Source organism: Mytilus trossulus, chromosome 11 (genome assembly GCF_036588685.1).
Source record: "Mytilus trossulus isolate FHL-02 chromosome 11, PNRI_Mtr1.1.1.hap1, whole genome shotgun sequence".
NCBI classification, from domain to species: Eukaryota; Metazoa; Mollusca; class Bivalvia; order Mytilida; family Mytilidae; genus Mytilus; species Mytilus trossulus.
Genome location: NC_086383.1, coordinates 21659370 through 21673959, shown reverse-complemented (window position 1 = coordinate 21673959; position 14590 = coordinate 21659370). Strand labels below are relative to the sequence as shown.

Below are 14590 nucleotides of genomic sequence, written 5' to 3'. Positions count from 1 at the left end.
TCGACCATCACCGAAAAGTCATTGATTGTCGAAATACACATCTAGCTCAAAACTCTTGGCACTGTAAATATAATCAATATATACATGCAGATTCCACTAAAACAGTAACGAACTATATCTTGAGTTAAATGTAAGATTAATGGTGTGATGTATCCAAATCATACTCCGTTACATCCAGTTACATACGAAAATAAATCGACAAAAATATTCCCTTCAATTTGACAGCTGTGCATGGGTCTTTGACATTTCATTGAAGTAAAACACTTATGGGTCAAAAACGTACATCTTTTGTATTTCATAGTACTATTTGTTTTAATTTTGGGGTTTCTATCGAATATTTTTGGAAACTTGATGTTACTTCGTACACAGGTTAAACAAGGGAACAACTGTATTGGTAAATTTCCAGTGATGTGTATTGTATTGTCTTGTATGAAATGAAATATCATATAATATGGAAATTTTTTAAGGTACTGGACAAGTTACAACTTTACTCATGCCAAGTATTTCTTTATTTGACAAACACGGTAAATTCTGCACTATTTTTTAAAAAGTGCAAATTTAACAATGACTAAGAGGAGAAAATCTGTAGTGCTATTACACCTACTAATCTACTAGTATCAGAAACGACTACACTTTATATAATTCTGTTTTTATTCAATGATACTGCCCTTGATCTCTTGTGTCTATTTCAATTGTGCGCGAACACTGAAAAAAGAGAAAACAATATGTTATTGATAGTATATCAATAAGATGTCAATTAAACTGTGTTTTTTTTATTTGTTAAATCATCATCTTAACATTTCTTTGCGTATTTCTAAATAAGTATTCAATGCGAAACTGAACAGTTTGAATTCAGACTTTTCATTGGTTGATTTCTGTCATGTGTGCTTTTCAATTGAATTTTTTCGTATGTTTCCTTTCGGGACCTTTTACAGCGACTCTTATAGAGAGTTGTCTCCCATTGGCAATCATACAATATCTTCATTATATATCTTCACAATTGTTGACTTAGATTGCTAACAAATAAAAAAATACATTGAGCATAAAATAAGAATATACACACGCTTGAAAAACAAGTGTCTTATGTCTATCTCTAGATTAGCCTTTAGTGATAAGGAGCACTACGACTAATGAAGTTATATTTTTATATAGCGGCTGTGGTCGAGTGGTCTAGAGCGCTAGACATGTGGGTAAGCAATAGGTGATGAAGTGTATCAAAGGTGTGAGTTCGAATCCCGTTTATCAGCAGAAAATCTAACTCATACACTATTTGGCGTAATTTTCAGACTAATGTATATATATCCAATGGACAAGGTATAATTTGAAGTTGTCACTACACAAAGGCAGACATATACATATGTTTATTTACAGGGATTTTATGCTTCCAAAAATAGATTAGCAACTTATAATTATACTGAACAGATGAGTTGATGATCATTTCTGTAGACTAAAAATAAATACTTCGTGTATTGCATCAGAGATTCTTGTTTAATTCTTACAAGAAGGTAACACCTCTCGAAACGTGAGCATATTTGTATAAGCTAAAGTAAGAGGATGGAATAAGGTCTCTGCGCAATGCTAGGCGATGTTATCGTATAAGTTAGAAACAAAAAGTACAGATTTCAGCCCCGGCACCGGGAAGGAAGTTACGAATCAAATCTACTCTAACATCGTTAGGTTGATTGTTTTAGGTACTTTATAAATATATATATAAATAATAGTTTTTCATTATTTGATTAAGGCCATACAGTTGACAATAATTGCTAGCATCCTTTTCATTTGATCTTTGGTTCATAGTATTTTTGAAAGATCGACACCAAACATGCCAAGTGAAATTAGCTATATATATTACACTCGTAATACTGTTGAACAAAACGCTGTTCAACAAGCTATTACACTAGTTTTGAATAATGTGTTTTTATTTATAATATATACTCGCGTTTCACAGGCGACAGGGCACAGATGAATCAAGTTTGCACATGTGTTTTTTTTTTATTATTTATACTCATACTTAACAGGAGGTAGGGCACAAATGAGTCAGCAGAGCAATGATTTTTATTATTTTTATAATGTATGCTCATGCCTTACAGACAGCAGGAAACCGATGAGTCAATAGAGCAATGAATGTGTTTTTATAAATTATAGTCACGTTTTACAGGAGGCAGGGAACAATAGAGTCAATAGAGCAATGAATGTGTTTTTATAATCTATTCTCACGCTTCAAAAGCGGCCAGACACAAATAAGTTAAAAGAGCAATGCATGTGTTTTTAGAATTTATACTCACACTATACAGGTGAGTAGACACAGTTGAATCAATACAGTGGCGGATCCAGACATTTTTATAAGTGGGGGCCCACTGACTGACCTAAGAGGGGGCCTGCTCCAGTCATGCTTCATTGATTCCCTATATAAGCAACCAATTTTTTTCCCAAAAAGGGGGAGCCGGGCCCTGCCCCCCCCCTCCCCCAAAATCCGCCTCCAGCTTCAAGGCCGGCAGGACACAATGTCAATAGAGCAATAAATGTGTTTTCATAATATATGCTCACGATTCACAGACGGCACGGTCACGTAGAGTTCAATAGAGCAATGAATGTGTTTTCATAATTTTTACTCACATTCACATGCGGCAAGACACAGAGTAGTCAATAGAGCAATGAATGTGTGTTCATAATTTATACTCATGATTCACAGGCGGCAGGACATAGAGGAGTAAATAGAGGAATGAATGGGATTTTATCATCCATACTCACGATTCACAGTCGGCAGTACATAGAAGAGTCAATAGAGCAATGAGTGTGTTTGTATAATGTATACTCACGTTTCACAGGCTGTAGGACACAGAAGAGCCAATATAACCCCATATCCTGTTGACGAAACGGCTGCCTGACAAGATATTACACAAGCTAGTTGTCCCATATCAGATTTAGCGAACCCTCGAACTAACTGTATGACCTTGTCTAAATCCTGTTGGTTTATTTGATTGTTATCAGCTGCAATAAGACACATGATAAATATGGGTCTGGATTTGGCAAGTTTCATCTTTATAATCTTACGTTTCATAATATGTTTTTTTTATTATTAATTATTTGTTATCCTCATTTGGCCTTATTTTATATATTAGCCTCCCATCATGTACGTTGTAGTATAATATACTTTTTTCTCTTTAATTTTATTCCATTTATTTTTCTTTAATTTATTTTGGCCTTTTATTGTGCAGTTTTGCCTTGTCGTCCCACCCATACCCCTTCACAAGAGCAGTTGCAAAACAAAACTCTATTTGTAACGATTGCATAATTAAGTGCCAGTCTTTGTAGATCTTTTTAAGAATCGAGCAATTTAGGTAAAAATTCAAACATGATTAGAAAAAAAACCACCGTGCTAATCATGCTATCTTAAAAATACTAACCGTCATCCTGAGTTAGAAAGTATTAGTTTTTCGCTTGTGTGTGTCTGGTTATATCAAATAACTTGGTTAGAAAATTGGTTAGAATGATAGCAAATTACAGAGTTATCTCCCCTTATTCGTTAATTTCTAGTGCATTTCAACCAACTTGTATCTTGTATGACCAGGACAGAAAATGAAAATGAATGTTTTTTGTGTGCATAACTACATATTATGAACTGAAATCAATGTCAAATTGGGTGGGTTTTTTCGGTCATGTTTTAACCACTACCTGATTCTTAGGCAGACTGGCACTTAAGCTGTCGTATGTTCAGTCCATTTCTTGGACTATCTTATCTTTTCCACATGATCCTATTTATCAAATACGTACAAGGACTTTGATAAAATATCGTATATACACCTTTCTATATATTTTGAAACATGCATATTGCCCTCCAAATGTCCTTTTTTATCTTCATCGTTGTGTTGTTGTCTCATTGACGTCTAACCGACATCTCCTTCAGTCGTATGCATGTCTTCTTTCGAAATTTTAAGGTAAGTACGCAAAGACGTTGACTAACTCATCTATGTTCTCCCATTTATTTGTATTGTAGTCATGTCATGTAATGTTGTCATTTTAATGATATATTTAACATTGCATTAAAAGCGGGAGGTTTTGCAAGCAACAAAACCAGGTTCAGCCCACCATTTTTTCATAAAATGATCTGTACCAAGTTAGAAAAATGGCCATTGTAATGTTATAATTGTATTATAGTTCGTTTCTGTATGTGTTGCATTTTAGAGTTTCTGTTGTGTCGTTGTTCTCGTCTTATATTTCACGGGTTTCTCTCAGTTTCAGTTTGTAACTGCCGTTGCCTTCATTCATACCAGAATTTTGACCACTGACAAATTGATCAATAATAAATTTAACAACTAGCGCTTTTATGCTAATGAAAAAACTTTCATAAACTAATTGGACTATGTTATTGACGCTAAAAATTCAAATTTTCTCGAAATATTAACATTGCAACACATCATTTATTGCAGTTTTACGTATTTTGCTTAACTTTCCAAAATACGACAATGCAAATTATCATAAATCTAATTCTGAATTCCATTATCGGTTGTTAAAGAAAAGGGTTCACAGGCTTAAAACTACATGAGTTATAATATTTTTTTTTTGTTCTCTGAACGAACAGAATTGTCTACGTGTCCTAACATAGATTAGTACTTCAATTGGATATCTACACTTAAACGGTTTATGCATATGAGCTATGGTTTTAGTTGTTACTCTATCATGTCTATAGTACAGTTTTTCGTCTTAAATGAATTATACATACTCAAAAATCTTTCGTGATGAGCATGGTGAGCTCCAAGAACAAAAGGCAACAAAACGGCTAACATAAACAGACACTTCATTCTGATACCTGAATTGGAAAAAAAGCGTTTTATATATTTTTTAACATAATAAATACAGTTTTTCCCAAAAACTGAGCTATTACTGTACATAATTGTTAACTTAATTTTCAAATCTCTATCAATTGGGCAAAGGCTATATGAGGCGACCCGAAACTACTCGGTCTGTTATCCCGTATATATATAATTTGATCATCAAGAAAGCAAAATAACCAGACTACTTTAGGTTACTTTGTTACTTTGTATATTTACTATATTGGTTATTGAGATATTTCTCCGTAATTATTTTTGTTCATTCATGGTAGAGTTACAAAGTTTAGGATTTTAAGTAACCTAGAAAAAGGATTTTTTTTTGTTATTTTAGTATGTTTTGTGGTTATTTTATTACGGCTAAATTACGACAGAGCTGTTTTGCAAAAATTAAAATTCGGATTTAAAAAAAGTTTAGAAGAGGTTTAGCATGCATAAATCGATGAAATGGCAATAATTTATATCACATGTTCGCCCACTGTTCAAACGACGAAATGAATAAATCTAAGCAATACAGAACTGGGTTATTTGCATTCAATAACAAGTCGGCGTAAATCGGTTCTCTTACACAAATATGTTTAATATACGTTCGAAATACAAATATTAAGATTGTCAATCAACGACAGGGTACCAGTCTAAAGTCATCCTTACCTTATTGAATAAGAACGGGAACTGCTGAATAATAGTTGACTTCTAACTTTTATACATTTGATAAGACATCGTTACTGACGCTTATCTCAGGACTAGACGTGAATTACCCAAATTAGAAAAACAATTATGCAACTTTATTGGCCCCTTTATTGACTCTGTACTTTTATACATCTCGCCATTGTTTTTGTTCTATTAAAATGTCATTATCCTACTGTTGCATTCTGATTTAGAAAATACATCGAACTACAAAATTATCTATATCAATGTGTTGTTTGTTATATTTTTTTTTCATTTTTGCTAGACTAAGTGTGCTTTGTACGTGCTCCTTTTGTGTTCTCTTGGTTCATCTGACGAACATTGTAGTTTTGTACTTTTAACATCCCACCATATATGTTATTGTTCTATCATTATGTAGTTATGTTATTGTTCCACGTAATAATATTGAAAATACTTTGAACGACAAAATTATTTTATATCTCTTCCTGTGTTACGTAACATTTTATCAAACACGCGAATCTCAACTTGAGTTGATGTGAACCTCGCCAGGCTATCATTTGGGTTGATTTTAAGGTAGATCACCAGTATATATTTTTTGAGACAGAATTTTTTTATAATTTGCCAAAATGAAGATTTTACTATGCTCTTTTCAAAAATTTAATAAAAAGTATGGGTCACCGTGCTATTTTTTAAGCTATGAGTCGTTGAAAATTGCCAAAATTTGGTTAATTTGTTCATGAAAATACACATTAGTGTGCATAAAAAAAAATCTATGAGATAGAATTTTAAAATAAATTGTGAGAAGAGAGGTTTCGTAATATGTTTTAAGAAAATAAAAGAAAACATGGTGTCACCGAACTTGTTTTCTTGCTACAAGTAAATATAAAAAAAAATCCCTATTAGCCCAGTATAAATTTTGTACTAAAAGAGTTATCTCCCCTTAAATGGCTCATTTGAAAAAATGATTTTAAAACTAAAGAAAATGATATTTGTTAAAATATTTTGTATAATTCAATTAATTAACAAGTATTCTTTAAATAAATCTGTCTCCAAATTTGCAGATTTAGGCAAATAACTAGACCGATGTTGTACTGTAATTGTACAATCCAAGATGGCGGTATACCATCAATCTACCTTGAATACATATATAAGTAGAAATGAATGTGGTTGTCATATTTTTTATTTCCTTTTTTGTGCTTCTTTGTTATATATTCGGATTTTTTTCTGATTGACATTGTAACAAGGTGATGACGGCTGTTTCCCTATTTTGACAGTTTTAGCTATTATGTCTGTTTCAAGAATCGTTATAGATATAATGGAATTTGATGCGACTGTCATACAAGTGAGAGGTATAGTGCTATTATAAAACCAGGTTCAAACCACCAATTTCTACATTTAAGATTGCCTGTACCAAATCAGGATCCGGAATACGACAGTTGTTGTTTATTCGTTTGATGTGTTTTTTCATTTGATTTTGCCATTTTATTAGATACTTCCCGTTTTGATTTTTTCTCGAAGTTCAATATAATTTATTTTTTTACTTTTTGTTTATAAATTCGGTAGAACTTCGGAAAGCAATAGATTCATATACACAAATCATTCTAGAAATTTGGTAAGGCAATACACGTTCACTTGTTTATATAAAAGAAACAGAAGAACATGTATCAGTGTATGTAAAGTGCGGATCCTAAAATATCATTTTTACTGTATATGCCATAAATGTCTAATGTAGAATGATAAATAAACAGACGAACTTTTTTTAATTTTTGAGGAAAATCAAGAAAATTAGTAAAAATGTATATGTTCAGAAATACATAATACTAATAAAACAAAATAAGAAATGCGAGCGGGGTTTTATCGCGCCTAAAGCCATCCAGCTGTGAAATATATACCAAAATAGGTGAATATTTAGGACATTTCACGAACAGATCGTGCAGGTGCCTTATAACTAACAGATTAGATGTTGTTGCAGTAAAACATATTCATTTTAATACAATTATTAAAGTTGTATAACGTAGAATATGTTTTGTCATTCAGTTTCTTCATATTTAACTAAATTCCACTATGATGATTTCGTAATGCTAGTCATGTTTACTGTCGAATAATGATACTATTCTTTCATTTTCACTGTGGAGCGAATCATTATTATTGTATATGCGGTGCATTTTCACTGTATAATTTTATTTTATTTTATCTATTACAGCTCATTTCTTTAAGCATATAGAGCAAGACTTTAGTTGATTTGCTTGCTTTTTTTTTATTGGATAATCATTATGATAACACCCAATTTAATTCAAATATTAAAAATACAGGTTAAACTATGCCTATTCATATTGTTTAAAAATGTCAATCTTATTTACAAAGTTTGTATAAACAATTATACAAACAATTAAAGCAAACCAACCAAAGTTTTGCTTTACATGCATTAGGAAATTAGCTGTAAAGCCTTAATTTAGCCGACTTGCTCAAACAATAGATAAAGTAAGAGAAAGATTTGATAAAATGTAACTTACGGAGGAAAGTTTGGTTTTAAAACACTATAATAAATTCAATAGAAATAACATTAATTTTAAATGTATTCCATTTAGTTTCTTATAAAGCGTATAGGGATCTTTATCCTTATTTTTTTATCCATTTCCATGACACTACACCACTAATTACGTACATCTTGATATAGATTGCACCTTTGTTTTCCCGTTTAAAAGGTTTTACACTGGAGCCCTTTATAACTTGCTGTTCGGTGTGAGCCAAGACTCCATGTTGAAGACCGTATTTTGACGTATAATGGTCTACTTTTATAAATTGTGACTCGGATGGAGAGTTGTCTCATTGTCACATACGACATCTATATATGGCTCAAAAACGAAACGAGACGGGATAAAAAGGGATAAAAAAATCTACGCTACTTTTTTAATATATTTATAATGGGCTTAATATGAGTCAAAATAGAGTAAAATAGTGGGTCGCTTTTGGGTATAAGCGTCACGCCGGATTGCCGATTTTTTGCAAGCGTGACAGGTGAAAGTCAAATGATTGTGTAGTGAAAAACGGGAAATGAAGTCTAGCTGGACACGGATAAAAATTAGAACTGCATAGTATAAGCGGGATACGGGAATCTGACAAAACAATAAGCTGAATACGGGAATCTGACAAAACAGTAAGCCGGATCCGGGATCAGAACCCCCCAATGAGACCCAAGAATAAGATATTTTTGTATATTCATCCTATTGTTGCAGCCATGCTTTCAAGAACAAATGTATCCGATGCATGCATTTTTTTTTTATATTTTTGGTCCCTTTTTCAATTTTGTGGGGTCCAAATTTATAGACAAAAGTCCTTTAATATAGATATTTGGAATTCGTTGACATGCTGAATCTAACCGTGTATCTAGTTTGGGGATTTGTTTGCCTAGTTTCTGAAATAGCCCACATAGAGTTCCAAAGGGTGTAAAATCAACAAAAATGAATTGTAGCATGCATTTCGCATACAAATACCCAAATGTGCATGGTTTTACCTCTGCGGTAGTATCCATTCGCGGATCTAGAATTTTTCACAAGTAGGGACCCACTGACTGCCTAAGAGGGCCCGCTGCTGTCACCTTCCAGTGATTCCCTATATAAGTTAAAATCAAGGAGAAACGTAATCTGAAGAATACAATATGACATTTTGAGAATCGCTTTTGTTACAAGTTTGAAAAGCTATATATTTGATGAAGAATGAATGAGGAGTTTGTATTTCAATTTGAAAATACATGTTTCATAAATCCTAAAGTCATCAACTAAGTTTTTTTATCATTTGTTGCAAGTGCATTTATCACATAATTCTACAATAAAAATTCCTCGCATCTTTGAAAATTCTACATTAATAATGACTGCACTAACAGTGATAATTCATCGCATCTATAGTTAAAATGGATCGCTTTCAATAATCGATATGCTATATTATGATGCTTTTATAACACTTATTTGAATTTAAATGATATGTTTGTATATTATAAAGACATATCACAATGAAAATATGTTAAAACTTAACTTAAAATCCTTTAACTTGATATTTTCAAAACGTAAACAAATACAGTTTTCCCATGATCCTTTATTCTACAATAGACATACCCGCATATAACAGTAAAAATGAACTAGCTGGATTCGCACTTTATATACACTGATGTATAGAAATATAAGGATTAAGTACCTTTTCATTTAAAATTGATTTGAATCATAGCACGAATCGCACTGAATCAAATAGTTTTAAATAGATTTAACAGACAAACGAAGTTGTACTATAATTAAAAAAAAAATTCAATTCAAGAAATAAATAAAAAGAAAAATGACGAAGAATGAAAAGAAAACGTAAGATAAAAAAAATAATACCTTAACGGATCTTATCGTGTTTGTCGTTTGCATGTTCGTGTAATTTGTAAATGTTTCTTGTGTCTCAATTTTTGTATATATAAATTAGACCGTTGGTTTTCGCGTTTGAATGGTTTTACACTAGTATTTTTTTTGTGGCCTGTTATAGCTTGCTGCTCGACACACCCACGTTCATTTCAATCCATAAAGAGGTCAATTCCTAACTATCATAATGCCTGTTTTATATATTACATTTATTTTTGGCATTGCACAGGTCATGTCGTATTTGACTGTCCATGACGTTAAATACTAAATCCCTAGAATGTATACTTATCAGCTGATTTTAATCTTTGATGACTAATTATGCATTACTAGTTGTTTTTGGCTTTTAACGTGCTGTCAGAAACTGCGAGTACTCTCAAATAGTACTTTAATTTCTTGTTTATTTGACCAGTTGATACTATTTGTATTGCTTTTTGTTATTTAATGTTTACTCATTCAGGGTTATATCAGCTTTGATAATTTTATATTACAATAAATTTCACTTCGTTTAAAGGAATATCAAAAATGTTTATTTTGTTAATTAATACATCGCCTTTCGCCATTTAAACTGTAAATGTTTACATAAAGTATTTTCAAATACCTTATAGCAAATGACGAATTTTATGTAGGCTTATTTCTTGTTTTTCTAAAATATTTTCACATTTCACAGCGATATAGTAATGGTTTTAAATGTCCATCGTAACTTTTTTCGGACAAAAGTCAAGCATGAATTCATAAATATTATAATCCTATCTAATCAGTGATACAAAATATGCTTAGTTTTTAATTTTTTTTTAGAAAGAAAATACAGATAAAATTTGAAAAAAAGTATTAAACCCTAATTCTGCGCTTAGAATAAATGAATAAATATACAACTTGTAGAAGTTGATGAAATCATCATTTTTTTTTAAAACATATTCATATATAACGTTTTTTTGTTTTAACTGTGTTGCTATTGAAACAATCTAATGATGATACACAAGTTTAAAACAATTTTGAAAAATGTTCACTACAGTTAATTTCTTAAAAGTTCTAAAAAGTACAAAAGTAGGAAAACTAAAACACTTAAGTTAACCTGTATCCACATATTATATAAAGATAATTTTGCTAGTAAAGTATATCGATATTGGTGTTACCATTTAAAAGTAAAAATACAATTTCTCTAATATGGATAAAAGAAATGACAGTGAAGAAATTTCAGTCTGTTTTCATGATTATGAAAAATATACAAGACATAATTATATATATTAAATTGTGCAATATTTGCCATTGAATTTACATGTGTTGCCATGGAAACAAGCCGTCCAATTGCACATACACTGATAATGCTATACTGATGATAATAGATCAAAGTGTTACTTGGTGTTGACAGTTTGGACGGAGGCTGGTTGTAAGATTTTGTGGGGGGGGGGGAAAGAAATAATAGATTGTCTAGTGTCAAACATCTCATGCATATTTCGGAAAAGAACAAATTCAATAAGTTTGATAGGAACATTGTAGGTTCAATTTAATACAACTCCACACACCCAGAAGAGTCCATCGTTGATTCTCTAAATAAATGATAATTGACCATCTAACCTTCATATAAGGGAAAAATACACGAATTTAATATGAGTTGGTTTTTCTTTCTTATTCATTCTTAAACTCAATGCTGAAATTGCAAAGCATGTACAGCTATACGTTTGGAATAATATTGTACTTACTATTGGATGATGAGTATCTTTATGAAGATAACGTTTTATGTGAAGTTATAAAAAATATGAAATTTTAAAAAGGTCATGCGATAGGGATAGTCTTAAATGAAGAAAACTTGAAAAAAAATCACTAGAAATCTGAATCAATTGGACAAGGACAGAAATTTCTAGATGTCAACTAGGGATCCCCTAAAATATTTAACACAAGGGTCCGTTGGCACACAAATGGAGTAACCAGCATGGGTGGGTACGGTCGGTCGTCAACTCAATGGTCTCTGCTATTCATTTGACACATTTCTTGTTTGACGTTCTGACTAAGATGAATTTTCAAAATTTTCCGTAAAATTCCGTTTCGCTACGAGGACCAGTGGAAATTTTGTCAGCTTTTGACTGCTGATTGAGGTTGTGAAACCAGCAGCACCAGCATTACAACCAGCAGCAGAAGGAAAATATACCATCAAGACAGTTTTCATATAAGGGGTCCAACTGATTGCCTTAAGAGATGGTCTGCTACATTCATACTTCAGTGATCCCGTATGTAATCAACCAAATTTTTCCAAGGAAAAGAAGGGGTCGGCACTCAGGCCCCATAGGTCCGCCTATGGTAGCACTCTTAACATTAGTAATAAGCATTGGATTGTTGAAATTTGAAAAAATAACAATGATCTTAATGGATTTTTGGCAGCGACTCAAAAAATGTTGACAATATGATAACTCTTTACACAGGGTAATTTTAAAAGAAGTCTAGTGAAACTATTGTACCTTAAACTAATTATAACAGACACTTTTTTTATTCTAATATATAGCATTAAGCCCCAAATATACACAGAAAAAAAATCCATAAAATATGACTACAAGAAAACTCAAACTTTGCATTTTTTATTCCTTATGGAAATTAATATTGGAAAGGGAAATAAATCACCAAAATGAGACTTTTGTGTCATTTTTTGGTCGATTTTCTTACAATTCATGTAAAATATGATACTTTGATTGGATTGAAAGTTCTTATTTCACTATGTTATATAATCTTTTGCTCATGAAATGTAAAACACCGAAGTTTTATGAGTAACTGTATTTTAATTTTTTTGCACATTTTTCATTATAAAAATGTATAGCTTTGTGACCATTTTGAAAAAAATAAGGTGAATATTTGGTATTTGTATTTGTAAATTATATTTGTTCACCATCTACCTTGTTTATAAAGAAACTTTAAACCTAAAGAAACTTTAAACCACCAAACGAAGAACATGTACTATGAATTTCATTGAAAGTCCATCACAGAAAGATGTTTCTCAAAGTAAGTATATTTTTTTTTTAGATTTTACTTTAAAACAGAAGTCAATGTTTATAACATATTATACATGACTGTGATTTTTTGTCTGTGACTTGCTGTCCTACATTATAAATTGTATTATGACAAGGGAAATTACTTTATACCCGTATATATGTGATAGGCTTTGATCAGAGTAATAGAAACATTCAGATTGAACCACTTTTTATCAAACAAGATGAACAACCAAGACATCGTGCATGAAGGCGCTCGGGCATACCTCAAGTAGTCCTCGTAATGCTAATTTGTTTTTTTTCTATAAAAATATTTAAAACTACCAAGATAGACTTTACACGTCTCGGGCATACCTGTAATAGTAGTACGTGGAAATAATTATTCACTGTAAGAAAATATTAAAAACACAAACTATATTGGATTTATCAACTTACTTGTACTTGGTATCATCCTGGTTTGCCAACTTTTCATTTCAGGCATATTTAAATAGGTGGAATTGTTGTTTTAACGATTATAGTTTATTTCAGAATTGTCGTAATGTTTTTTTACCTTTTATTTTACCTATAAAAACTTAAAGGGGCACTAGCTGTCAAATTCATGGTCACCGATTTGGCTCAAATTCTCAAATTTCATTTATAACAATGAAAGACATTTATTTAAACTATCAAACGTGTGAAGTAAATAGTTTACAATGCATAGGGTTAATAATATGTAGTTTCATTTCGTCTGTATTTTAGTCTAGACTCCATCTAATTAAATAGCGAGTTGACCTCAGTTGCTAATATAAGCGATGTCAACACAAATATACAAATGATTAGATATAAATAGATGAGGCCAACACGTGCAGTTCGATTTTTATAGGTCTGTTTAATTTTATTTGATAGATTAAAAATGTATGTTTCTCGTCGTTTTTACATGTTGAAGAAAGATTCTTAGTGGATCAAATCAGTCGTCAAATGATTTACCTTTCTTTCACTTTCAATGTTGATATTCCTTTCCTTTAAATAAACAATACACGTACAAAGCATGCGTTGTCCATCTCTAGTAAAGGGGTTAAATCGAAGTTCACATGAATACGGAAGTAATGAGGTCGAGTTATTTACTTGCAAGTGAATAATTTATTATCAATATAATTTAGACCCTTGGACCATTTTGGCTTCCAAAAGCGAATTATCATTTCACTATTTTACTTTCATTATTGATTGAACAAAAACAAATCATACTATAGATTTTATACATTTCGTAGCTAGGAAGATATTATAATCACCTATTAAATCAAGAAAAATGGGCAAAAAATATTTTATATATTTTTGGCAGGAAAATTTATTTTATCTGATAAACAGAAAAACAAATAGGATATGTGTACATGTGTCTCTTTATCTATTCAACTTAATTCTTTTAAATTTTGATAAATACATGTACACTGTTCTGAAATTTGATATTAGTAATAAAATTATATGTATTCAAGAAAAGAACGACGACACCAATCAGATTGTTGAGCAACTGCCATCCTATTACTCCAGCAAAAAATAACACTACTTTACTACTCAAGACAACAGTTCGTTTTACCATCAGATCATATGATAGTATCCAGAAGTGAAAATGTTTAATAACTTTCTTAAACTTTAATGGATTTGTACGAAACTTGGACAGAAGCTTGTTAAAGTTTTTTTTAAAAACCATTAGATTCATTAACTATCCTGGATTATTACTAAACTTGGACAGAAGCTTCTTACAATATTT

The 14590-nt window shown here is 31.3% G+C and overlaps 1 protein-coding gene across 1 annotated transcript; it reads right to left on the bottom strand.

Moving 5' to 3' along the window:
* Positions 1-633: 633 nt before the first annotated feature.
* On the bottom strand, positions 634-13383 carry LOC134690871 (uncharacterized). The gene is made up of 4 exons (XM_063550997.1): positions 13282-13383; positions 4724-4810; positions 2820-2991; positions 634-705 (listed from the first exon to the last, which is right to left on the bottom strand). Exons 1-4 carry the CDS (start codon positions 13325-13327, stop codon positions 684-686), a joined length of 327 nt encoding a protein of 108 aa, XP_063407067.1. The 5' UTR covers positions 13328-13383; the 3' UTR covers positions 634-683.
* Between the last annotated feature and the right edge of the window lie 1207 nt (positions 13384-14590).